Source organism: Labrus mixtus, chromosome 10 (assembly GCF_963584025.1).
Source record: "Labrus mixtus chromosome 10, fLabMix1.1, whole genome shotgun sequence".
Lineage (NCBI taxonomy): Eukaryota > Metazoa > Chordata > Actinopteri > Labriformes > Labridae > Labrus > Labrus mixtus.
The window spans coordinates 4049571-4076395 of NC_083621.1; the positions used below are offsets into that span (position 1 = coordinate 4049571).

The window sequence follows — 26825 nt, forward strand, 5'->3', positions numbered from 1 at the left end:
CCCCCCCTCAGATCCAGCTCTTCGCCTGGTTCTATGAATGAAAGTTAGTTTGAGACAGCTTTTCCAATATGGCGACCACCATGGTCAGGCTTCAAAAGCCTGCTTCAGCAACCAATGGGTGATGTCACTGAGAATACGTCCATGTTTATATACGTTCTCCGGCCAAACTTTGTATAAATTATAGCGTGAAACAAAAGAAAACCTTGAAAAATATTGTCTTTTTTTTCTTCATGAAATTGGGTTTTGATAAACCTTTAGAAATGTTTAGGATGTCATAAATTTGTGTTTTTGTGTTGATAAACTTATTAAGAAGAGTGTTCGGTAAAGCTGCTTGTTAATGCAATCCTCTTTAAAGCCAATCATGGGACAGCTGATTGATGCATCAGAGCATGCAGACGAGGTCAAAAGGTTCATCTGTTGCTCTGACTAAGAGAATAAGGAAGAAAGACAACAGCAGGTTTCACTCCTCTCAATTCACAACAGGAAACTACCGCTGATGAGCGATCCCTCACTGCTGGTGGTGAATACTTCCTGACTCACAAAGCCCCCTTTGAAACTATCTGAGCATTGTTTTTGAGCATCAGGTGCTCCTCGTCATGGTCAATGTAAACACACTCATGCACAATGTCACAAAGCAGGAGTGGGATGTGATGGAGAGGTTTAAAGCACACAACTTGCATGTTTCACTTTTCTCTGCCAACATTGTTTAAATGATAACGGCTTTCCTGGTTGAACATTAAAGGATCAGTCACTATGACAACTGAGAAAACCCAACTCCTGATGAACGCTGTGCAGTTTGGCTTAAAGCTCTGAAAAAGCTAGCTAAGTGAACCTTGAGAGGCGAGTACACAAACCTTGACATTCCCTGCTTTTGAAATGATTGAGGATTACAGCTCGCGACACCGAGGTTTTTATAAGTTGTAACCTAATGTTTACACCACCTCTGACCTCACCTATCTGTACGCTGAGCTGCACTGTGTCTGCATGGGGAGGTGAGATCAGGTAGGGTAAACCTTTCAGCAGACATTCTTAGAAAGCTAATCTCCTTACAGACCTGGAGACTGAGATGAGCTTTAGCTCGGTTGCAGGAAGAAAAAAAAGGGAAGTGGTGTGCAGACAGGACAACAGTAGTAGAGTAGTACTTGGAAAGAATCCAGGCTGTCTGACTCTGAGGAGGGATGTTATGATGCAAAGTGTGACATGCAAGATCAGCAGCAAACACAAGACTAAGTAGGAAGCAGGGAAACTGAATCCATACAGCCCTTATTTGGATTTATTTCAAGATAGTGAGACTTTTCTGAATAATATGAGGGGGAACGGCTTTTTATGATGACTTTTTTACTTTAAAAAAAATCAAAATAATAGTTATTTTTAGATCAAATAATATTCTGAAACACCTTCTTTGGTTTGATGGGCATGAAGCATGTTCACACTTACACAAAACTCCTAAAAGTTCATCAACATTTTGGGGTTGAGTTATATGAATTAATGAATCTCTTTTTTTGTGTCTGGCTTCAAATGGCCCACACCTTAAAGGCTTTATGAGATTTTTCACACTTAAATGTAATATAAATCAAGTATATCCTCTGAAAATAACTCTGTGAGTCATGACTGTCAACAATATTCAGGACAATTCACCGCGAGCAAGCTGGAGGGAATGATGACGTATATATATCCTGCAAGTGCTGCACGACCGGCTTCGATCTTCTTGTACGTTATGAATCTACTTGAAACTCTTTTCTACCTACCAGTATGTTCTTTTTCACTCATTTGTTGATACTGTGAATTGATTACATGTGCATTGATTCAAAGGCAAAAAAAACTGACATTATAGTGTCAGACTGTGTCTCTACGTAGAAAACGCTGTGACTTATTTTGCTTCCCTTTCTAAAAGCTAACATCTCCTGCTGTTGAGGGCTGGTCTCAGCTCAGGACGATTTCAGGGGCAGCCTGTCCTGGAAATGTACTAGTAATTTTCAGGAGTGCATGTGTGAAAATGGCTAAAGAAAGTCCTCTAGCAGGTCATACCATATCCTTCTTCAGTGTATGAAAAAGTCTATGCTGCTGAAAGTCCCATCTGCCCGTTTGCAGGTCTAATGAGTGTGTGTGACCAGTGCAGAAAGGTGCACACAGTCACTGATCAAAGACCCCCCAAACAGGAGTCCCCCTTGTCTCCAGGGTCCAAGGGCCACAAAGCAGGTATGCTCCAGTAAGAGGACAAGGATGTCATTGTGCAAAGAGACAGAAGCAGAGCCCCACCTGCTCACTGCTCAACCAATCGGATCAGCTCCTCTGGGCTGCACCTCAGGTGTCCTCTGTCTGTCCTCGGGGGGCAGAAGGGCCCAATGGTCAGGTAGACAGAGAGCACCTGTTGGCAGAACAGATGGGAAGTTAGAGACGGGACGTTTTAGTCAAACAAGCAAGTGACTGTCAGTGAGTTTTCTTTGTTTTAAAGTCTACTGAACAAACTACAAGCCAAATTCATGACTGGAAAAATGTCCATTTGCTATAATGAAGAACAACAATGCAACCATTTGTTTCCTTGTATACCTGTTTGATTATTTTTCAGTGTATTAGTCAGAGGTGAGGTGCTCTAATCCTCAAAGATACTGAGTCTGTGACAACACAATCAAAAGTAAAGAGTCATATCCTCACATTACACAAGTTAAAAGCAATATGTGTTTGGCTTTTTTTGTTTTATAATTAACCTAACTGATTAATTTATCTCATGAGGAAGGGTCTGTCAACAGGCCAATCAGCTTATCTTGAGGTTGTCAAACTTTAGTGTCTTTAGGATCTATAACTTGAGTTAAAGCAGTAAAATTACAAAGTAAAAATTCTTAAGACTAAGTTTATTTATTTATGTTTATTTCACCTTTCATTGGGATTACAAATCTCTTTCCCACGTGTTGTCCTGGCTAAGACATGCGGCAGCTCAGTTTTCAATTTTCTGACAAATAATAAGCAGCCACACAAAGAGCATCATACCTTAAAAAGACATTGAATAACCACTGAAACCAGCAAATATTGATTCATATTCATATTGAAATCATGAGTATATTAGGCAGAACATCTACGGCCAGATGTGTCTGCCTCCAAGTTTTTTAAAGTCGCATCAGACTAAAAAATCAGACTTTTAAATCAGACTGTGGAAAGCATCAGATGAGACTTTCCACAGTCTGATTTGTTTTAAATATAATATACAATGTGTGATTTAAAAACAGAAAAAGCAAAGTACTAGTTACATGGTTTATTATTTGTATGATGCAGATAATGTTTGACTGATGCATTGATTTTCAGAGATTTTAAAACAAGATGAAATATCCTTAACAATTTTCCCTTAAATCCACCTCGGCTATAACATCTAAACACTGAAATGTTTCCCATGTGAATTCAGCTCTGAGAGGGACCACACTGACGTCACAACGGGCATTTCATTTGATGAGTGTGATGTGTTTTTAGTGTTTTAAACAGTATTTTACACTGAGCTTTATTGTGAATGAAGAACATCATTCTCTTATCTTAGTTATATCCCCCCCCCCCCCCCCCCCCCCCCCCCTTTAGGATCCGTGTCAGCCTGAATCTGATTCAACTGACTACAAAAGACTGTTTAGACCCACGAGACACAACAGAGAAAGTGAAACACAAGATGTTCCTCCTCTCTAAACTCCACCCTCCACTCCCCGGCAGGAGGAGCGCTTCCCTCTGGACCAGTCCTCCCCTCTTGTAGAAGTGACGGAGACGCGCACTCCCTCCCCCTCCCGCTCCCCGTTCCCGTGACGCAGCGCCTCCCCGTGCGCACCGATGCTGGAGTGGAAGCGACAGGCGCGCTCATCTCTGTGGGACTGATCGCGTCGAGGAGCGGAGACGGGAGGAGACAGGATCACCACCCAGGTCTGCGTCCGACAGGAGACCTCTTACCGCGGGGGGAACGATGCTCAAAACGAGACTCTCCGCTGGCAGCAGGACTTAAAAAAAGCTGCGGTCCATTAATCTGGACACTTTAAAATCCGACTCTCAGCTCAGATACGGAAGATACGAATCCAGGCAGGTCATCTTCCATCTAATCTTTGGGTCGGGAATTTACCCCCAAGTCTGAAGGCCAGTCAGTCAATCAAGCACGATGTGGAAGAGCGGGATTCTCCTGCTGCTCCTGTGGGTGCTCCAGGCGTCCGGTGAACTCCAACAAGAGACGGAGCCGCGGAGACTCCCACCGCCGGGAAAGTTGGATTTCGGTTATGTGCCTGCGGGAGTTTACGAGACTCTGGCACACTACGAACCGGGACCGATAGGCATCCTGTTCCACCTGGTGCACGGATTTCTGTATGTGGTGCAACCCAACGCTTTCCCAGAAGGTAAGCGTTCTCATCCTGTTTCTCAAAAGTATCACATAAATGAGATCAATGGGCACATACACTGACTGAGTGTGATATCTTGGGATAAGTCACTTTTAAAAACTGGTCTGGATGTTAGAATTTGTTTTCATGTTGGATTTATTGGTGTGAGAAATATCAGGAATCCAGGATCAGCTGCCTTCCAGTTCAAATCAGCGACATTACTGAGTCTAACACTCAGTTGGCATGCGAAAAAACTCTGCATGCAAACACATTAGTTCCCATGAATGAACATGAATCAGCAAGCGGCCGTTTTGAATGGATGTTCTCCAGGTTCTCTTCTGTGTTTTTTTTTTTTTTGCGTGAAAACGTGTCCACGCATTGGAATTGCTGTCCGCCCGTGCGTCAGTGCCGGAATTGCGCGGCACAGCTAAAAAGCGCACATGAAGAGGTGATGTTTCTGCCTGCGGCGCACTTTGTGTCCACATAATGACAACTAATGAACCTCTTGCTGACAGCATGACGTGCTCAGCTCTACACGCATCGAGAGAGAGAGAGAGAGAGAGAGATGTTTATTTGGGCACTCAGAAAGCCTGAGCGCGCCTGGATCTACGTGTAATACAATTAGAGCTGGCTGCTTAACCCACAGAAATAATGTGTGTGTGTGTTTAAGTGGGTCGTGGATGGTCAAAAAGATGCAACACCCCGCCATGCGTCACAGTCTGAAACACACTACGCTGGAACATTTTGCAGATTAGCAGCTCTCTGAGTCACCTTGTTAATTGGGTAATCCCATAAGCCAGTGCGCCATATGTTGTTGGCCTTTTGAGATTCAAGTTTGTCACCAGCACTCGGGGGGCTCATGTCCCTAATCCTATGGAGCAGCAGACCACTGCTCAGTGAAGTTGTTAGTTCACCCATGGGTGCACCCACCCAATGATGCAGGACGGGGAATTGGAAATCATGTGGAAATTTGTTGGTTCGTTCATAACAGTTCAGCTGCAGACAACGCTTGCGCACACAGTTTTGACATTCCTTTGATTAGAGAGGCTCCGGGGAATTCATTATTATTTTTGGGTTCACCGGAATTTTGGACGGGGTGTAAGCAAAAGGCCATGATGTGTGTATTAATAGCAGCAGCAGAGCGTGTGTAGATATTTAACACGATGTATCCAGTGATCTGTCAGGTCTGTTTTTATGAAAACAGGCTGGTTTGCAGCAAAACCTTTGGGACTTGCAGAGCTTGTCATTTCTGCAACAGCATGTCACAGGAACTCCCTTTGCACTGATGGCTGAGCTGCTTGTTGTAAAACATAACGTGTTGTTGCATTAAAATGTATAAGACAAGTGAAGAAAAGTAGTTTCCACTCCAGCGGTTTGTGACTGGAGGTGGTGCAGATGTCAGAGTGGAGCTCTGTTCAGGGCTGAGTGGATGTAGCTCTATCTTCACTTCAGCCTGTGGTACAAACAGTGTGGACTTCTTCAAGCAGAAATTTAACACTGGATCACAGTTTCTTATTCAGATATATTTATATATTTAAGAATTTAAAAGATTTATCAGAGAACAAAAAGTACAACCTCCACAGCGAAATAAATCTCAAACACAGTCATAGCTTGTGTGTTACATTTTTTAATCAAATCCAATGATGAAATATCAAACACTTATTTGTTATCTCAGTCTGAACAGAGGACCAGGGAAGTTTGGAAATGTCAGAAGAAGAGTAACAACTGTGACTAAACAGTCCAAAAACCTAAAGGAATTTAACACATTATAATATGAAACTTATATGAAAAACAGAAAAATATAGAATTTAAATCAGATAAACTGCAATGCTTCAATTTGGATAGTCTGTGGCTCAGTTGGTAGAGTCGGGGGTTCGATGCCCAGCTCCCGCAGCTACATATCCAATGTGTCCCTGGGCAACACACTTAACCCCAAGTTGCTCCCACTGCTTCGTCTGCAGTGTGTGAATGTGTATGAATGGATGGTCACTTTACACAGCAGCCTCTACCATCAGTGTGTGAATGTGTAGGTGTGACCTGCGGTGTAAAAGCACTTTGAGTAGTCGGAAGACTAGAAAAGAAATATACAAGCTTAAGTCCATTTACCATTTACCGTATTTCAGAATCAGAATCAGGTTTTATTGCTAAGTACATTTGCACATACAAGGAATTTAGCCTGAGCTGCATATATCAAACTGTATTTTGCACACTTGACTGCTTTTTTATAATAATGCTTTATTTATCGATCATACTATGCACTGGCAGAGCTAGTATTTTGTACTGTTATCTATGAGTAACAGCTACTTGTGCACATGGACCATCCATACCACTTTTTTATCCTGGCTAGGTATTGTGGGCTCATGTTTTTTGTATGGGTGGGATATGTTTGTATATATGTGTTGTGTTGTGTGTTTGTATGTATGCTGGCTGCTGGAACACCTAAATTTCCCTGCTGGGATGAATAAAGTATATCTTATCTTATCTTATCTTAATTTGACTTGGTGTATTGGTGCTAAACAGTTAACAAGGAAATAAAGCAGAACTAGCAACAACTTAAATATTACAGTATAAGAAGCTGTTACAATATATCAAATAGAATTAAAAAATGTAAAATATAAAAATAAAAAATACAAAATGTACAAAAGGTGCAATGTAGGAGCTGTGCAGTGGACTAAGAGAAAAAAATCTTGTTGTGTGTAACTACTGCAACTTTCTCATCTTCCTCCGCACTGCCACCATAAAACCACCTGTTCAAGGTGGTTTTTTTTTAAAGGTGGAGGTGAAACCTAGAATGACATCACCTACATGAAGACCTTACTTCTGCAGAGAGACACATGTGCCATTTAAAAAAAATGTTTTAGACAAATTGTGTTTTGACAATAACTTGTAGTTTCATCTGCAAACTGACAGGAAGTGATGATAGATTCTGTGACTTTGTCTTTTAAACCAGTTTCATTAAGCTCCTCTCTCAGCTGCTTGTCTATAAAGTGGATCATCTGCAGACGCTGTCACATTAAAACTACCTGGATGCATAAAGGAAAATGTAGTTGCATAGTTGGAATTCAATTAACTGTCAAACTATCGACCTGAGAAACACCTCTGACTGTGATGTTTCTGTGTAATTAGCATCGCTCGATCATCACTCCTTCTACAATCACTGCGTGACATTTCACTGAGGTAACAGCGTCTTTATAATCTCATCAATGTTTGACGCCATCGACTGACACGTTTGCTCTCTGTCTCAAACACGCTCCGAGCTCGTGGGAGGCGTTATCAGTGAAGCAGCAACAAATGTCTATCAGCTAACACCTACACAAAGTAAATGTTCTGTGACATATTCTCTCTAACATTTTTTCTAACAGCTCTGAGCTGCAGCATGAAAGCCTCGCCTCCCTCACACCTACACGCACCCGGTAAAACACACAGCTGCAACATGCCAACACACCGGGAGCATATAAGCTCCTTTCAGAAGTGGTGTTCATATAGCTCTGCTTCATTATGGCTCGCGTCAAACATGGCAGGATATATCTACAGAAATAGGCACAATTACTCAGATGGTAAAAAAAGGTTTTATGTGTGACAACCCATGCTTTCCCCAAACCAGTAAAAATTAATGTAACCTACTGCATGTCCCTCATAAGCCTTATTCACACTCGCACAAAACTCCTGAAATACTCCTGAAGTTTTTGTGGCGAGCTGCATGTGTGAACGCAAACGGACTGAATTTTTACTCTGACTTTATCCAGAGTTTCTCCTGCCGGCCTTCTGGTGTTTTTTTCTGCAGAAAATCCATGTGAGCTGATGTGAGAACGCAGAAGGATATAATCAGGAGAATTCACCTCTAACGAGTGGGAGGGGGTGGTGTTGACGCTTGTCAACTTGCTTGTGGGGGGCTCATTACATTTAAAGAGACACACACACCAAAACGGAGCGTTCTGAGAGAGCTGGTTTATACAGGGTCACAAACCTCCTCTGGTGCTTGATTCATGTTATATTTTGACCAAAGCACAGCACAGATGTTTCATTTAGACCACAGGGGGACTGTTTGAAAAGGTGGAGAAGGGGGATAATATGTCCTCTTTAAGGCAAACATTTTTCTTTAGCAGATTCTGTTGCTTGGTTTGCAACTTCTGCGTCATTCTTTCAGATCAGGAGGATTTCAGGCGCAGTCCACCTGAAAGTCTCTTGACATTTTCAGCTAGTGTTCTATTCTTTTTAATTAATACTGGTGTAAGTCAGCCATCACTAGAGAACAGAGGTGCATTAGGCTCCTTCCTGCAGTTGTATCATTATCATTTCACGCCTGTGGGTGAGCGCCACTGGGGAGATGATGATGCCAGCCAGCATCGTGCAGCAGATCCCAGTTGGAAAGTGTTTTCTCATTAACGTCTGGATTCCCTCTCCTTAAGACACCACGCCTAGGTGGATTTCAGATAAGAGAGGGACCGCTGGAAATCTGGCATGTATTCAAGAGAGGTTACAGTTGCCAGGGAAACCCATCTGCAGCTATCATGTGCCGGTGTGTTTTTTTGTTCACCTCACTGACGCCAGTGTGATGTGAGGTCAAACACTGAAGTGAAATATTCAAGGTAGACTCCTGCAGCTCAGGTAATGTTTATTAAACACTCATCAAAAAGGAAGGCCAGAGGGTTTTATTATTTTATTTTTCTTAACAGCAGAGAGGCGTAAAGAGACTCAGTGAAGGACGCTCAGACATGAAAGACACCGAAGGGGAAAACTTCAAAAGATGTTGAACCAAGGACAAAGCAGAGATCGAAGCTCTTCATGATGTGCATCAGAGATTCAGTGGAATTTTTTTAAGTAGCAGACATATCGGTACAATATGTTTCAGGATGAATAAAAGGTTTTTAAAGTTATGTGCTGATAAAAACTATAGTTTGAAGCTTTGAATACAAAATATTAATTCTGTATTTGAACTTTGACCTCTTATAGTTTTGACACTAAACAGAAGTATCGTCTTATTTTTCTCTTATGTCTTAGATGACCGTTTATCTGAATTGGGCTTTGTTGAGATTTAACACCTGACCGGCCTAAAGTTGGTAACAGACAAACAAATTATCAATATAATTATTTAAACATAATTATTAACTTCTTCAGGTTTGCACAAACCCGAAGAAGCTGCAGGCGAAACGCGTTCTTCGCTCACAATAAAATACAGTAAAATACCGTAAAGTTATTTTCAGTGTGCCTTGGAGTTTTGTTTCATTTTTCATGATGTGTTCCTGCAACCGTGCACACCCGAGAACGTGTATGCTGTACATGGGGGGTACCCTGCTGGCCCTTTATGTGAAACAATAATATGTCGGTTTAGGTTGCAGAAGGATTGCTTTGGTTGGCTTCGAGTACACAAATTGTGTTTTTATTGGGCGGCGGTGGCTCAGTTGGTAGAGACGGTCGTCTCTCAGCTCCTGCAGCCAGATGAAGATGTGTCCCATGGCAAGACACTTAACTTAGCTCCCACCCCTTCGATGTCAGAAGACTTGAAAAGAGCTACACAAGCTCAAGTCCGTTTACCATTTTCTTCTAAATCTAGTCTACCAAAACAAATCCAACGCATTAATTATTTGACTTTTTTTGACAGTGTTTTTTTGTATAATCTTTGGGTTGGTTTGCTGAAATCCCTAAAAGTATGAAGTACATCCAGCCAAGTGCTTCATCTGTTGATGAAACATGCTAAACTGTTTTTAATCAATGTTTCTTTTGGCTTTAATTCAAACACATCCGCTCAGTCGCAGTTGAACAAAGGTGTCTGTCTGACCTGCAAGTCTGCGAAGGCCTGCAGCAGGAAACACATGCCTTAGTTCATCCGTAGTTTTGACTTCAACAAAGGTGAATAGGAGAGGAAGTCAATATTTATAGGACAAAAAAAATGAAAGACACAATATCCTTTAAAGCTCCCACATTGTTTTCTATCTCAAAGTCAGGTGTTTGTAATGAGGCTTTGTGTTATAAACTCTTAGTTTAGTCTCTCAGACTTGACCTTTGTTAAACTTAAAGTTACTCAAGACTGACTCATAAGACTTAGAACACAGGAGTATTAAAGACAATGTTCTCAAAATTGTTAAAATCTCAGCATTAACTCGTTTATTGCAATTATTTACTGTAAGGTCTGAAATTAATTATTATTAATTAATTAATCGCATGATATTTTGTCCCTTCAGGCTCTCCGTAGATACTCGTCCTCAGTGTCTCCCTGTAGTCTCAGTGATGTAAAAGAAGGACACTGCTGCATCTTTGAATGTCTCATTTCACTTTAACAAACTCTCAGACAGCTCAGCTGACGAGTCCAAAGTCATATCCACCTTATGACATCACACATTGACCTGATGACATCACACATTGACCTTTGGTACTATTCCTTTGAAATGTTTGACGTCAATTTGGGATCCCTAACCACTTCCTGTTTCTGTGCTTAACTTCATGTCCTAACCTTTCATCTACCAGAAGGTCCTTACTTTATTTCAAAATAAAAGCAGGGTTGAATTCTAACAGCGAGTAATGTACTTTCAGTTTAAAACGGTAATACAATTTCAAAATAAAAGCCTAACAATTTTATTTTAAAATGTAAAATATTGGAATTTCAAACATGCGATTACAGTAACTACTGAAATTTAGAAATGAATCACGATTACAAATTTAAAAAGTTTGACAGCCTTGATTTGAACACAAAACTTAACTGAAAAAACAACGTTAAGCTCCATCGTCTGTAATTTATCTAATAACCACTGAGCTTCCCAGCGTTTCATACTGGGTTAAATGTTCATTTTGGAAGCTTCCTGGAGTCAAACATGAGCATTATTTGTGCAGATATGGAAGATGTCATGATTTCACTTACACTTTGTTTTGACTTAAACGCAGCTAAGGTCCTCAAAGGTTCATCTTAACAACACTAAACAACCGAAAGTAGGAATAAGAAATAAGGGTGGAAGAAGTAGAAATGTGTGGACAGGTCGTTCAGAGTGTGTGTGGATAACTGCTTGTTGCTACAGGCGTTGTTATTCTGCAGTTTAGTTTTTAAAATGATTAAAGAGAGCGTCTTTCAACTGTGAGGTCAGGACCCGGGCGTCATGACAGCAAGCATATGCTCTGCTGAAGTGTCCTTGAGCAACGTACTGAGTGCCAGTCTGTGGCTGACCCCGCACTCTCACATCTCTGCAGAGGAGGCTGACTGCAACACAAATCTTTTAGTTGGGGGTGTTGACGCTGTGTCAGGAGAAATAGTGTGTCTGAGTCTTGAGTCGTTCTTTTTTTTTTTCAGCGTTTTTCTGGCCAGTCGAAAACATTCCTCCTAGTTGGATATTTCTTGAGCAGCGGGCACATCTGTGGAGATTCTCATTAGATGCTGTGATCATCCCCCAGTAGGGTTTAAATTTGCAATCGTAATGTTTGGCAGATCTGAGTCACTTCCCTGTTCCTGATATAAAAACAAGAAGATGCATCAGTGGCACGCAGAGTCATGTGTGCTGGAATGATGAGCTGGTGTCTGATTCAGCTTTTTTTATAATTATTGTCAGGGGTCTCATGCTTCAAAAAGCAAATATCAGACACAGCTGGGTAAATCAGAATACAAATCCCCGTATGAAAGATGTGATGTGAGGAGGGGATTTCTGCAGAACATGTTGAAATATAGAGACCAGGAAGAAGAAAGTATCAGCTTTAAGTTTTAGAAAAGTACAGTGAGCATGTTTTAAATATTCATACCAGATCTGACATATGTGCACGTTTTGCAGAGTATGGTGTTCTTGTTGGTGCAGTGGGAGCTCAGTTGCTGTCGACGATGTGTGAGGGTTAAAGGTCGTGCAGACTGAACTGTGTGCATACAGATTCACTTGAGTTTTTCAGTTTGTTGACAGCTTGTCTCCGATGGCTCTGTCAGTTCCTGTGAACTCTTAACAGCTGATTCAAACAAAACAACTGCATACGTGTTTGCACTTCTATGAGGTAGTGTTATATCATTCTGAAAACGTAGGATTGTGTGAACAAGAAATCATAAATCCTACACCAGGGGTCTCCAACCTTTCTTTATCTGAGAGCTACTTTGAAAGAAAATTAAAGTGACCAAGAGCTACTTGCATCAAATCGCTCGCATTTATTTACATAGCAACACATCAGCTGAATTAAGCTACAGTTTGTACACTGTGTGAAATTGCAATAAGCCGATGCTTATCAATAATATTAAATTCACATCAAAGTCCAAGAAAAAAACATGAATATTTTACACTTCTTATTGTGCCACATACTGAGCTATGGTGCTGAAAATCCACATCAAAGTCCAAGAAAGAGGTGCATTTAAAAAAATTTTTTAACACAGTCGCTCAACCTATAGGTGAGCTACTAAAAACCTGCCCCCGAGCTACCCGTTGGAGACCCCTGTCCTACAGTGACTTCTGGGTTGGCCTGCAGTACCACCTTATCTGAGTGATTCACTAGAGATTCAAAATGAATACACAATGCATTAAGAAAAAATGAATAAAATAAAATAAAATAAAAATGCATTTGTTTTTAATATTTTCTTATTTAAGACTAGTAATGCTAAGTTAAATCCTGGTTGTATATATTCCCATTCTTAGTTTTTATATTTTTAGTGCTTATTTACTTTGTATTTAATATTATATTGTGTTTAAATTTACTCATATTGTGTGTTTGGATAACCTGTTGCTGTAACGCCACAATTTCCCAGTTTGGGATCAATAAAGTAATTCTATTCTATTCTATTCTAAAAATGATCTATCCCATGAAGTTAACAAACATGGCAGTATGTGTGCATCCATAGAACTTGGTATTGCCCATCATATCTTTGAACACCCTTTCCTCTTACATTATATTTGTGTTTTTTTAGCACTAACCTCACGAGCCGAGTGCACCAGCTGGGCAGACGTCTGGGTGTAACATTAGGTTGGACCTGCAGTTAAAAGGTGCAACAAACTGAAAGTTTTACCCTCTGCACCAGCAGCAGAAAAGCGCTGGCTGTACTATTAGGAGCGCTTGTATGAAACGGTTTTTTTTTGCGCTGCATGTCCGTCCTGTCTCTATGACGACAGTCTGTTGACAAACGGCCGCTGTTTGACCGACACGGCTCCGTTACTTTTTACTGCATATTTTATTTTTATTTTAAATCGTTTATTTCCAGATCAGACACGGAGCAGGGAGGATGTGAACACATGACACAACCAGTAGGGGGATATCATACAAATGATTGGCTACTTTGGTACATCTCTATAAGGCAAGAAAGAAGACATCAGCTTGACTCTTAAATGTCAGACATATACATTTCATTTTTAGCAAACCTTTGCTTAAAACAGACAGTTGGCTCCAAACCAAATATAACTCTGCTGCTCTGAGATGTTGATACATAGATATGGTTACATCTTCAACCTAAGAGAAGAGTTACTCTTAGATGGTAGACAGATTTAAATGCTTCATTCACAAATGATACCAAAGTTACCAAAATGTATGAATTCATGAAAATCCGTACTAACACATACATTTTGAAAAGCGTGCCGGTGACGTCAACGGCGCCTTTTCTGAAAAGTTGAAAGATTTTCAACTTGAGCCCTCTGGAGCGGCCGCACAGAAAAAGGCGGAGCTGCGCATTTAGTCCGGGCAAAGAAGTGAACTACCTTCTTGTACTGAAACAGAGTTAACCCTGAAGTTACCTCGATAACAGCAAATCCTGCTTCATAGTCTACCCCCTCTGTTGTCATGACGAGCCCCCCTACACATTTATTTTGGATGGTGTTGAATTATGTGAATTGGCATTAATAACACTCCTCTTAACAGATATAATAAATGAACATGAATATTATTATAAGGTCAGCCGTATTTTGAATGAGCCCAGAACTTTCTGTTTCCCTCTGTCCTTCTTATTGACACTTGAAAGTTATTCATCATGAGACGCCACAATACTACGAGCTATCATGTTACAAAGAATTCTATGGAGACTTTAAATATCTGAAGGGCTGATGCTGTTTGTTACTGGATAATGTTGCAGTGACATGGTGACACAATATCTATGGTTTAAATAACGCCGGTTGATGCTTCATTCAACATACATTTTTTCAGTATTCAAGATTAAGATATGTCCGGCGTTAGCGAACACAATTAGTGCTCAGTTCAGTTTTTTTCTATTTCATTAAAATAAGAAATTCTCCTCAAATCATGACTGAAAAAAACGGGATCATGTTGCTGCTTTTCGATTCTTCTGTGGGATTGGGTCGCAGCCCTCGGGCCCTCCGTCATGTCTGCATGTCCTCAATATTTAAAACTGTTCTCTGCTTCCATCTGTTCCACAACAAAGGTCAAACATGATGCGACAGGATTCAATATGACATTACCCAACATTTAGCATGAAAGCATGCAATTATTAATGATTTCATTGACATGAATATCATGCATTTAGCTTTGTCTAAAACTAAGAAAATTCACCATGCAGAGGAAAATAAACAGCTGATGAAATGTATGTTTGCATGATTGCGGTCACACTGTAGCAGCGTCTGCATGAGGAAACGTTGTGTATGGTTCCTGTGCAGTGTTTTGGTGCTGTCACACATGGTCATGTCACCGCTCTGACAGTGACGGCCCTAAGCAGCAGGACGCTCCAGGACACACACACACAGCCACGGTCTAACTCGCCTCCAACATAATGCCAGCTGATCACCAGAGGCAATGTGTCACTGCAGCACAAAGCCAAGGACTCCCAACGCAGGTGAAAACGTGCAGAACTGACACGCTTTTCACATCTTTCTGCCAACATTTACAGATCTTTTATCAGAAGAATAATACATCTACTCACACCTGTATGGCATACATTTTTTTTGCCAAACATTTGAAGCAAGCTTGCATTTCTTATCCTTTAGGCTGCAGTCTGGATTGCATGCTCCAGTAGTCTACTTATCATTCAAACAGCTGCAAACATCCACACTGTTGGTTTTTAACTTCTTTACTGCAGGCTTGAAATGGTAGAGATGGAAAACTCACAAATACCGCCTTTTGCATTTAGCAGCGGGATAATCTTGTGAAATTTGATGAAACTCAAAGAAAGATAAAATTGTGCTACGCTCTAAAAGTTAGAAAAGACTGCTGCTCGTCAGGAGAATAACACGGTGCAGGCTGTCCTGATTTACAAAAGAGACAGAAGACAAAAGCAGATTTTCTTGTGTTTTTTTACACTTACCCAAACAGGGGCGTGTCTCAGACTTTTTTTTAAACTGGGGTGGCCCACCTGAGGCTCTGACTTATGCAGGGGAGGCATGACGTTTGTGGGCACACACATGCAAATTAATTACCCTTTCTAACCCCACTAATAATATGGACTTGTAAAAAACACAATATATATATATATATATTTTTTTTTTGATAAGGTGAACAAAAAGAAACAAGAATATATAGACATGACAACTAAAGTGAGAACTAATAAACAAAGACAAAAAATATAAATAAAATAAAACAGACAAAATTGACACAAAATAGCAAAACAGCGAGGGGAGTAGCGAGAAAATAAACAAAACATATAAATAAATAAATGAAAATAAAAAATATAAATGAAAAATAAATGAAAAATTAGTTAGAGAAAGAAAAAAAACACAATAAGGCAACAACATATATATCTTCTAATCTTGATTCTTTAGGGACTCAAAAACAAAAAAAGTGCAAAGTCACATTTTAAGTACTTAGGAAATTGCATGCATACTCTTGTACGCTGTCTAACATGCAAAAATACATTTATTTGCAATTAAGTCTATTGCAAGTTCGACAGTATGCATGAGTTTTTCCCACAAAATGTTTAATGGAAAAAGCAAAGTATCTATGTATAACTGAAAGTAGTTAAATTATCCTGTTAAAAAAACAGCCAGAATAGTTGATTTGTACTTAAGTCCCGCCTCTGATGGGCAAATAGCCAATCATACATTTGGATTTTGGGATGGCGACTGGGTTGGCCAACCAGATTTCAAGGGGGACCAATGCCACCGTCTGGCCTTTAACTTTTTATTGTTCTTTCTGCTGAGACCCCCATGGTGAATAAGACATCAGGATTAATTATTTCAAATGAAAGATTTCCAGTTCACATTATTGATTGTGTTAAAATTAAACATCTTCCTTAAATATAAACTTTAAAGTAAGCCCATCTAAACTTTGTATGAACCCTGCTGCTGTGTGATTTTGAAGCAGAAACAGCCTTGGGATGAATGTTTATAGCAATAAAAGTACTGAAATACTTTTAATATTTTGGACTGTGACACAAACAAACATGCAGTATTGAGACCCAGGGCGACGGAAATATAGAGATGGGATGTTTATTGCTATTTTCAGACGTTATTGGAGATTAAAATGAATCATTTCTCGCAGCAATATCCTTCAATGTTCACCCTCCTTTTTAACACTGAGCTCTGCTATTGTCCCATAAATCGTCCAGGGGAGGATCATGATCGTGTCATTAGCTTTAGGATTGTGTTTTAACTTTCTTAATTCATGTTTTTTTCTCATGAAAACCCTGCGCTGCTTTAATGTGTAAGATATTAAAGGAGAGAAACACGTTTTCATTTCCGCCTGGGATGTGTCTGCCAGCAGGTGAAAAAAACACAAAACTGATAAAAGCTCTCGTCACACGGCGGCTTCTTCTTTCATTTCAAGCTGCCGCTGCCCCGGCTTTATGGGGGGGGGGGGGGGGGGGGGGGGGGAGATCACGCTGCATAATCAGAAGAACACAAGACCCAAAACATCATACAGCGCTCGCAGTTCCTCGCCTGCAGCGGCAGTCCTGTGGAAGGGTATCAAAATAGCCTTTAGCTACATGTTGCTACTCATGAAATGGATTCACAAATCTGGGATTATAGTCTTTGTGAAGGCTCAGCCAGGCAGGAGAGAGGAGAGAGGTGCACGGTCGGGAAAACCAACGGCTTCAATCCAATATGATTATTCAGTTATTTGAATATGTGACAAATATCCAAACTGAAATGTGATATGTTTTTTTTATTTTTTCTTCAAGAGTGAGAAGTTGTAAATGACTGAGAAATCCAAATCCACATGGAGCACAGATGACACATTTTAATTTAATAAATAAACTCAGTAGACTGAACATTTCAAATGTATCTGCTTAACAGATCATGGAGCTGGCGATGTTTAAAGTCTTTATATGTGATTTTTCACACTTAAATGTAGAAATCTAGTATATCCTCTGAAAATAACTCTGTGAGTCATGACTGTCTACAATGGGTGTAACACCCGAGTCCCACTGTCTGTGATGTTTTCAGAGTTTTCAGAGTCCTATCTTCACTTTGTTTACATCGTCAGGACGGCCGGCTGACTCCTCCCCTTGTGTATAAAAGTTGTTTAATTGAGGGACTAGAGAAAAGAAGAATAACATACTGTACTCACTGCTTAACTGTGTTTCTAGATCACGCTCATTTCAGGTAAATTTACATGCAGTGTGAAGATACGAGCATAATAAAGATCGCTAGCATTAGCATGCTAACGCAACAATGCACCGCGAGTTGTTTTGGTTTCATGCTGGTGCTCAAGGGCGACATCTGCTGGATCAAAAAATCGCAAATAAAGCCTTTAAAAGGAACTGATTCATCGGAGGAGGTGAAGCTAAAGAAAAGCAGCATCCCAGTGGAAAGTTACAGTGTGGACGTTGATGCTGTGGACAAACATTTGCACATTTTGCTGCTTAAACTCTGCCAGCTCTTACCTGATTCATCCAGGTGAATTTAAGCTTAGTTTTTTTTTTAATGGGGAAAATATGAACTATACTTGTGTGAAAAAAATGTTTACAGAAAAAAGACAAAGGTTTATGAGATATTTGACTTAGTAGTAAACTCTTTTTAAGCCCTGGTGTCTCCATGTGAATGTGATACCACTTAAGAGCCATTTATTTTCTATGTGATCACCAAACGCTTGTTTAGGGGTGACTTGGTGCCTCTGTGACTCGGCGCTGATGGCATGCTTAGTAATGAGACAATGGAAGAGTCAGAGGTCGGATCTCTGTCACAGCGGAGCGCGTGTCAAAAGCTGGGCGTCATATTCAAGAAGAGACGCCGCCTCACTACAACTCTCTGAGGCTGCATTCAGAAACAACAACAATGTGTGCTGAACATGTTTTTTTCTTCAAAGTTATTTTTATTGAATTTTGGATAATTACACACATTAACACAAACAGATCCCACACCCCACACAATCCCCCACCCCTTGCTGTCACTCACATATAGAGACTCTTTCACTACCTCGCCATATTCTGTTGACGGCTAAGATGAAAGAATAGTTGAGGCACTTGGTGAAAAATAAATCAAATAAACATAAACATACACAATTAAGTATTAATAATAATATTCTGATGTATAGATACGATGGAATAAAAATAAATTTAAAAAAAGCCAGAAGCAGCACGACCAGGTCAGTAGATAGAATGGGTCAAGGGTCAAGGCAAAGCAAATTCACTATTTATTCTTGTACATGTGTGGAGGGTTTGCCAAAGAATGTCAGGAACGATCTCCAGATTTCATTGAATTTATTTTCAGAACCACGCAGTGTGCATCTGATTTTTCACCTTCTGAAATTGAAGGTGGGGCAGTATCCTTCCACCTCAGGAGTATCAGGCGGTGAGCCAAGACAGTGGTAAAAGCTACAACTCTTTTCCCTCCGATTGGTAGCTGCGTCCCCTCGGGAACTACTCCAAAAAGAGACGTAAGGGGGTCTGGGTCAATTCTAACAGTCAGAATGGAAATAGCTTTCCAGAACCCCTCTAAGTTGGGGCATAACCAAAACATGTGGATCAGTGTTGCATCCACAGTCTTACATCTGTCACATGTAGGATTTACTTGTGGATACATTCTCGCTAATTTGGATTTAGGAAGGTGTGCACCACTTTAATGAACATGTTTTTTTTAAGGTCCTGAAGTTTATCTTCTTAGCTAGATTCTGTTGTGCTCTGATCTGCTCAGAAGAACTTTGCGGGGCCACTCCAACATCAAATAGTCGACATTAAAGATGTAGAATATTTAGGATCTGATATCCTGTTGTGTGAAGGGAACCCCGAGGGCAGCCAAGCACACACTCTGGGTTGTAATGTGAATAAAGAAAGATAAACAATTGGGAAGCAAGCTGCAACAGTGTGGTTAAAATCTCATTCATTTTCTCCATAGTGGATTAAATTATTAGCCAAGGTCGACTTACCCCGAGCTACCTGAGTGTGAATCGATGGTTTGTGCTCCTGTCACAAGTTTGTATGATATCAACATTGTTTTAAGAAAAAAAAAAACATGCTCTATCCTCGATCTAGAGAAAAGAACTACACTACCCACAATCCTAGAGTGTCACACATGATGTCCATGATTAGTGGTGCACTCTGTTGCCATGGAAATGTATCCTGCTCTCAGTGCTAGCTAGTCAGGTAGCTTGCACAAATCATAATGATAACATTATAATGACGCAGTGAATGTAGTTTATATATTCAACAACACAAAACTACAAGATAGTACAACACTTGTATCAACAGTTTGAACACTTTAACAACTACAGAATTCGCAATGGATTGTGGGAAGGGTAGTTCCTTGACTCTGGAAAAGTACACAGTCACACCCTTTTCTCCGCTCTCCAATCGTTTTTTTGCGCCGAATCAAATGTTTTATAATCAGGTATTGAGGAAGCTGCAAACTTTAAAGTTTAATGTTTATATGCCTGTTAAAAGTTAACGACGACTTGTTTCTAACAAGAATCTTCAAATGAATTAGACCACCAACATGGCAGATGCTGATTACTTTCTTGCTTCTCTCCGTTTCCCTTTTCTTTCTTTTTTTTTGTGCTTTCAGTTTTCCGCTGTAAGAGACACATTTATCCTTCAAAGAGAAGCCGAGATGAGCCTTGTTACAAACACAAAGACCCCCCCCTTTTCTGCCGGCTTAATTTGCTTTCAAATAATCTTTTGTGTATTTATCTTGTCGGTGCAGAAGTTTAGGAGGTGTTTGGGTTGCTACTTGAAGGGACTTCAAAATGACGAGCGCTTCAAAGAAACGCTGTTAAACTGAGCGGTGCTTCAGCTTTGGTTCAGTTTTTTAAACAATACAAACTGTTGAATTCAAAGCATCGCTGCACGACTCCATCACAATGAGTCGCCCGGTGCATTTCCAACACTTGACTATGAAAGGCCATTCATTGTGTCATCGAGTGTGTTCTTATGGTATACGAAGAGGGGGGAAGTAGATCAGTAGAGTGAAACGAGCAGCTCCTGAACTCTTGAGCGGAAAGTGATGCATCTCATTTAGAAAGCTCTTCTGCGACAGGGCCTGGCATATTAGCAGACTGAGTAAAGGGGGGGAGATAAGAGCCGTGGCATTAAGATAAGTTGAATGTTTGAGACGTTTTTCAAGGTAATGTTATAATGCCACCATCAGCTTAAGCTCGCAGCTATCTGGCAGAGCAGGTGAGAGAGCGAGACGGAGTGAAAGCAACGGGGAGAGAGACGGAAATCTAAAGATCGCTGGAGCAAGAAAGGCGGGTGGAGATATCGGCTTATTAACCAAGAAATAAAAAAAAAACATTAAAGTCTTTATATGTGATTTTTCACACTTAAATGTAGAGATCAAGTATATCCTCTGAAAATAACTCTGTGAGTCATGACTGTCTACAATGGGTGTAACACCCGAGTCCCACTGTCTGTGATGTTTTCAGAGTTTTCAGAGTCCTATCTTCACTTTGTTTACATTGCCCGGACGGCCAGCTGACTCCTCCCCTCACGTATAAAAGTTGTTTAATTGAGGGACTAGAGAAAAGAAGAATAACATACTGTGCTCACTGCTTAACTGTGTTTCTAGATCACGCTCATTTCAGGTAAATTTACATGCAGTGTGAAGATACGAGCATAATAAAGATCGCTAGCATTAGCATGCTAACACAACAATGCAGCGCGAGTTGTTTTGGTTTCATGCTGGTGCTCAAGGGCGACATCTGCTGGATCAAAAAATCGCATATAAAGACTTTAAAGAAAAAAGAATAAATAGAGCTGGAGTAAGAGCTGTCAGTTCCCCCGGATGCATTCTGGGACATCATATTTGGGTCAGGCTGGGGAAGTCAAGCAGGCGAGGCCGAGGGCGAGGCGAGCGGCTAAGTCCTGCAGAATGGAGGACAAGTCATGCATCCACTGTCCCCTTGTTGTTACGCTTCATTGGTGGATGCAATTGTGCAACTCGCTATGAGTTGACGCGGTGAGTTGTAAAATGCAGATGTGTGTTGGTATGAGTTCAACTTGCCAACGCTGGAGGGACGACCCACTCAACAGACTTCCTGTTCAGTGTTTTTTCCTTTAGCCTCAGCGCCACTCATCACACCCCTTCACTTGTAGTCATTTGTAGTCGTTGCTCAGCGGGTCCAGAGGCTGTTCCTCCTCAGTTTTGAAGTGTCATGGACATGGCAGCATAACAACTCAGGGGAGGGTTGTGTTGGCCTGTAATGAACCACTCGGAGACAAACTGGCTGTCAAGTATCGGCTCTAAGAAGAAATGTAACTGTACAGTGTGTGTTTGAGGATCAATCAATCTCAACCAGCTCTGGCTCGCTTGGCCGGTGCTCTAGGACTCTCAGGTCCTGATTCACAAAAGGATTGCTCTGCTTTTTGCCCCCGCTTAACCTGTGCCAATCATGGGCGGTTCTAGACAGGGGCCAACAGGGGCCAGTGACCCTGTAACACTGAGCTTGGTTCCCCCCTGTGGCTACCCCTCCAATAGGAAGAACTCACCTAATAACACATAACACGTAAACAGTATTTGACTCACAATCTAGTATTTAATTCTGTTACTGAAACAAACATCAATCATGGTATTTTATGTTGTGTTATTTAATGATGTGCGCTATTATTTGGCATATATATATATATATATACCTGACAAAACAACTGGCCCCAGTTTGGCCCCCTCAGTAAAAGTGGTCTAGAACCGCCACTGGTGCCAATGAGTCATAAAGATATCGTCCTAATCACAAATTATCCCACAGAAAAGTTTGATATTGAAATATTTTTCTTCTATCAACTTTGTCAATCAATCAATCTTTTTTCCTAAAGCACCAATTTATAACAAACATTATATCAAGACGCTAAACTAAACAGCAGATATTCTACTCTTTGTTTTATTATCTACGAAAATCCAACATTAATCCATCATGAGCTCTCAGCGACACAAATCGGCAAGACATAACAGCAGTGGCAAAATGGCTACATTAAGTTTTCCTGGTCCTCTCCGGGAAGTTTTTCCTCAGATAAAATGAAACCATTTCTCTATTTCTCGTTTAAACTCTGCAGGTAGATGTTATAAAGTCTACTCTGAATTGTCTGCAAGTCTCCTCTCTGTCACCTGTGCAGCACGGCCTCTGCCTCGATTAGCTGAAGGTATAATCTGGGACCTGGTTTACCTGGCCTCCAGACTCCAGAGCCAATCCTCTTGGCCGTCCATCCAACAGCAGACACGCTGACCAGACTGTGCTGTGGACCCTTTGTCCCTGAACTCTTCAAAACGACTTAGCCTACAGGTTAGAATAGCTGCCATGCAGCCTGGAGGTCACGGCTCAGTTTTAAAAGGTCTTCTGTGTTTAGCTGTGGGAGCAAGTTACTGACAATAAGTAACCATGCACAGAGATACTAACTGAGTAACTGCATTAAAAGTAACTAGAAGGTTGGGCATTACTAGTCTTCAATACTCATCTTTATGTTGACATTATTTAGTGTTGCTGTGGCAACGTGAGAGGAAACAGCTGTCACATTCACTTAACATTTTCAATATGTACTGAAGGCGACAGACTCAACAGTTGATATGAAGCATGTCGTCAACAACAGACCTGTCTTATCAGTCTGTTTGGTCCTGGCTAACAGATCATGGAGCTGGCGATGTTTAAAGTCTTTATACGTGATTTTTCACACTTAAATATAATATAAATCAAGTATACCCTCTGAAAATAACTCTGTGAGTCATGACTGTCTACAATGGGTGTAACACCCGAGTCCCACTGTCTGTGATGTTTTCAGAGTTTTCAGAGTCCTATCTTCAGTTTGTTTACATCGCCGGGACGGCCGGCTGACTCCTCCCCTCGTGTATAAAAGTTGTTTAATTGAGGGACTAGAGAAAAGAAGAATAACATACTGTACTCACTGCTTAACTGTGTTTCTAGATCACGCTCATTTCAGGTAAATTTACATGCAGTGTGAAGATACGAGCATAATAAAGATCGCTAGCATTAGCATGCTAACACAACAATGCACCGCGAGTTGCTTTGGTTTCATGCTGGTGCTCAAGGGCAACATCTGCTGGATCAAAAAATCGCATATAAAGCCTTTAAAAATCAAGCCTTGTCTGTTTGAATGGAGAATCTCCTCTTTGGTCGAGCTAACGCTAGCTGCTCCTGCTGGTCTCCTGTGTCTGCATCACCGGGCTCTCTAAGAACTAGTTTAGTAGAAGCATGTTGTTGTTTAGTTCTGTGCTTGGTGAGATTAGAATGACTGTTGTTGGCCGTGGACAGTTTTTTTGTTAGTCTTGCACACAGACTTCAACTCACCACTAGCTTCTTGTCAGTTAACTCAAGCAGGGAACTATTACGTCGGTATTTCTAAGACATAAATCTCCCGCCTGAATGATCATCAGTCTGTTTGTGTGTTTACTGTGAGTGACGTTCTTTCTCCCAGGATGCTACTGTGCTGATGTTAGCGTAACATTAATGTAATGTAGTTCTTGGCCATTTCACGTTAAGTAACGAGTGACAAGTTGTTTTTAATTTCTGTAATTGTAACGGCGTTATTGAATCTGAAAAGTATATGGAAATACACTTCTAGTTAACGCAAGTGTTTGAAGTCTCGGTGTGGACCAAAAATATGGAAGTTGGTCTGGTAGCTGGAGAGGTGCCAGGGCGCTTCCCGAGTACTGCCAACCGAGGAGCCCTTGAGCAAGGCACCGAACCCCAAACAGCTCTCAATAACAGAGTGTAAACCAGAATTTCCCCTCAGAGATTAATAAAGTATGTAAAGCAAATAGTAGAGGTGTTACAGTAACTCGTTGGGTAAATAAACGGGCTTCAAAACTTCTTACATTTCTGGATTTCTAACTTTGGACTAGATCTACACCACTTCAAATTGAAACAAACAAACTACAACACTATTCCTGCTGAATCATAAAATGTTCTGATCTTCAACTTCTGTCTCTGACTTCAAAAATGTCTGCACTGTAGCTTCGGGCTCTTCTCACCAAAACTGCACAGCATCACGTCTTTGTGGATTCATCTCAATCATTCAGGAAGAAAAGACATCAAAACACACACGTCTCTCCGTCTCTGCTGCCTGATCTCACTTAAGGAGCTCCATGTCATTTAGTTTCTTGCTTGTTTTTGTAGTTCTGACACCATGAGTGATACAAATGGGAATAAGGGCGCGAGCCTCGGAACGCCTCCCTCCTCATAGGCGTTTGTGTGGTTGTACACACAAACAGTGACATAAGACGTTGCGTAAAGGCTGAAAAAGGGGGGAGCTTCAGAGAGAATCATTTTGACTCTCTCACCTGCAGGCGGCTGACAAAATGAGTGAAGTCGGAGCAAATGTCAAATTGTCAGTTTCAGAACATTCAAACAAATTGTCAAACAGCTGAATGATTACATGAAGTGGGTTTTAGATGCTGCTAGAGAGTCTTAAAGGCAGTAAATAAAATGCACATTCATGTTTTTATGCAATAAGAGCTTCCTCCTACGACTGTTCTCATTTGGAGTTTATCTCCATATTATATTCAGAGTCAACAACAAGCCTAGAAAAAGTCAAACTATCAAATTAAATGCACATCACAATTTCCCAGAGCTAAGTCTTCATGATGCAGAATAGAATTCACAAATACTCCTCCTACAGGCGTATCAGTCAGCTTCATGTTTATCACGAGCATGATTCATTGTCCCGTTCCTTAAAGGTCCCATATTATGTTTTTCTGGTTTTATATGCCCTTTAGTGTGTTTTCCAAGTGTCCTGTGCATGTTTAGGCACATCTATGTGCAAGAATTCAAAGTCCGCAGAAACGCGGCTTCTCCTACCTCCTCCTGTTAGCTGTAGCATTAGCTGCATGTAACGCTCGGTTCTAGCCCCCCTCGATAAAAATTTGTCAGTCCGACGTCATTGTCAGTGTGAGATCACTGATCTAAGCCCATTGGCTCATTGTGGCAAGCCCAGCAGCTCATGTTGTACGCCCGTTAACTTCTGTAGCACGCCCACGATATGCCGTAGCCTGCGGTAGCACAGTAGTGCTAAGGTGCTAATGTTTATGCTCCCCTCGGAGCCAAAGTGGCTGCATTCCCAATATGATAAAAGGGGCGTGACATTTCCGAGAACCGCGCTGAGCGACTGACCAATTACGGCAGAGCCAGCAGGCCGACCAATCAGATCAGACTTGGCACACGTGGGGACTCTGAACGTGGGCACTTCAGAGCCTTAGAGAGAGTCAGAAGAGAGCCGGTGCATGGAGCGGCAGTTCATGAAAACAGACACTTCTTTAGAACTTTATCTATTGTGAACATACTTTAGTAGATACATAGATTAAATATATGAACCCCAAAAAGGGCAGAATATGACCTCTTTAAAGACACTGGACAAGATTGCAGAAAGTCCCTATCCAGTAAAACATCCTTTATGAGTGTCCGCTGCCATGTCGCTCAGATTTATTTTGATCTGTGTGGGTGAGCATTTCCTACCATCATGTGAAATGCACTTTTTCATCACGTCACATGTGGGTACATGGTTTTATTTACAGTTCAAGAAAACACATCAACTAACTAACTAACTTAACTTGTGGAATACTTATGCCATGGAATTAAGAATGTGTCGTTCACTTTCCAGATTTAAATTTCTGTTTAAAAAAATGGTGTTTAACAAAATATAAAAGGTCGGTTTGATTATTTTTTGTGAGTGTGACTTCTGTTTTGTTTGTTTGTTTGTTTCATTTGTTTTTGTTTTGAAATAAATTCTTGGAACAAATTTTTGTTCTGATATGTTTTGTGTTTTTTGTAACCAAACTAGTCGTGTCTTAAATAATAAGATTTGTAACGAGGGTAGGTGTAATAAACTAAAGCTTCAGCCGACACCTTTTCGGTCAAAATGTTTTTGTTTTTTCGTGTGACCGAAATAAATGATTACTACTGACCTGCATGTTTGTTTTTTTCTGTATGTTCTCGTCTGTCTCCTGTGTGAAGAGTGAGACTCCAGCTGTAAGTGTGCAGGCAGGAGAGACTCAGCTGTTTACATGCAAGGCTGCTGTTAAAGTGCTCTCCACACACCCACACATATTCATTAACTGTGTGGAAAAATTCACATGGTCCCCCGTCTTGTTTTCTGCACTTACATGAGAATAAAAAACCACAGGTGTATTCTGCTTTAAATCAAAATGTAGGGGATAATGTTCTCATAGTGTGTGCTGTGGGTCACCTAGACCGACTAATACCTTTTTTATGAGTTACACCGCTTTA

At 40.8% G+C, this 26825-nt stretch overlaps 1 protein-coding gene across 16 annotated transcripts in view; it reads left to right on the top strand.

Annotated features, from left to right (window-relative positions):
- The first annotated feature begins 3641 nt into the window (after positions 1-3641).
- Positions 3642-26825, top strand: part of prom1a (prominin 1a) — a 105039-nt gene continuing 81855 nt past the window's right edge. For 10 of the 16 annotated variants that reach the window (XM_061047635.1, XM_061047636.1, XM_061047637.1 and 7 more), the window contains exon 1: positions 3643-4355. In XM_061047635.1, coding sequence (XP_060903618.1) covers positions 4124-4355 — 232 coding nt within the window. In that variant the 5' untranslated portion in view covers positions 3643-4123. Of the gene's footprint in view, positions 4356-26825 lie in introns of all 16 variants that reach the window. The other 6 variants (XM_061047629.1, XM_061047630.1, XM_061047639.1 and 3 more) reach the window with 4 other exon arrangements.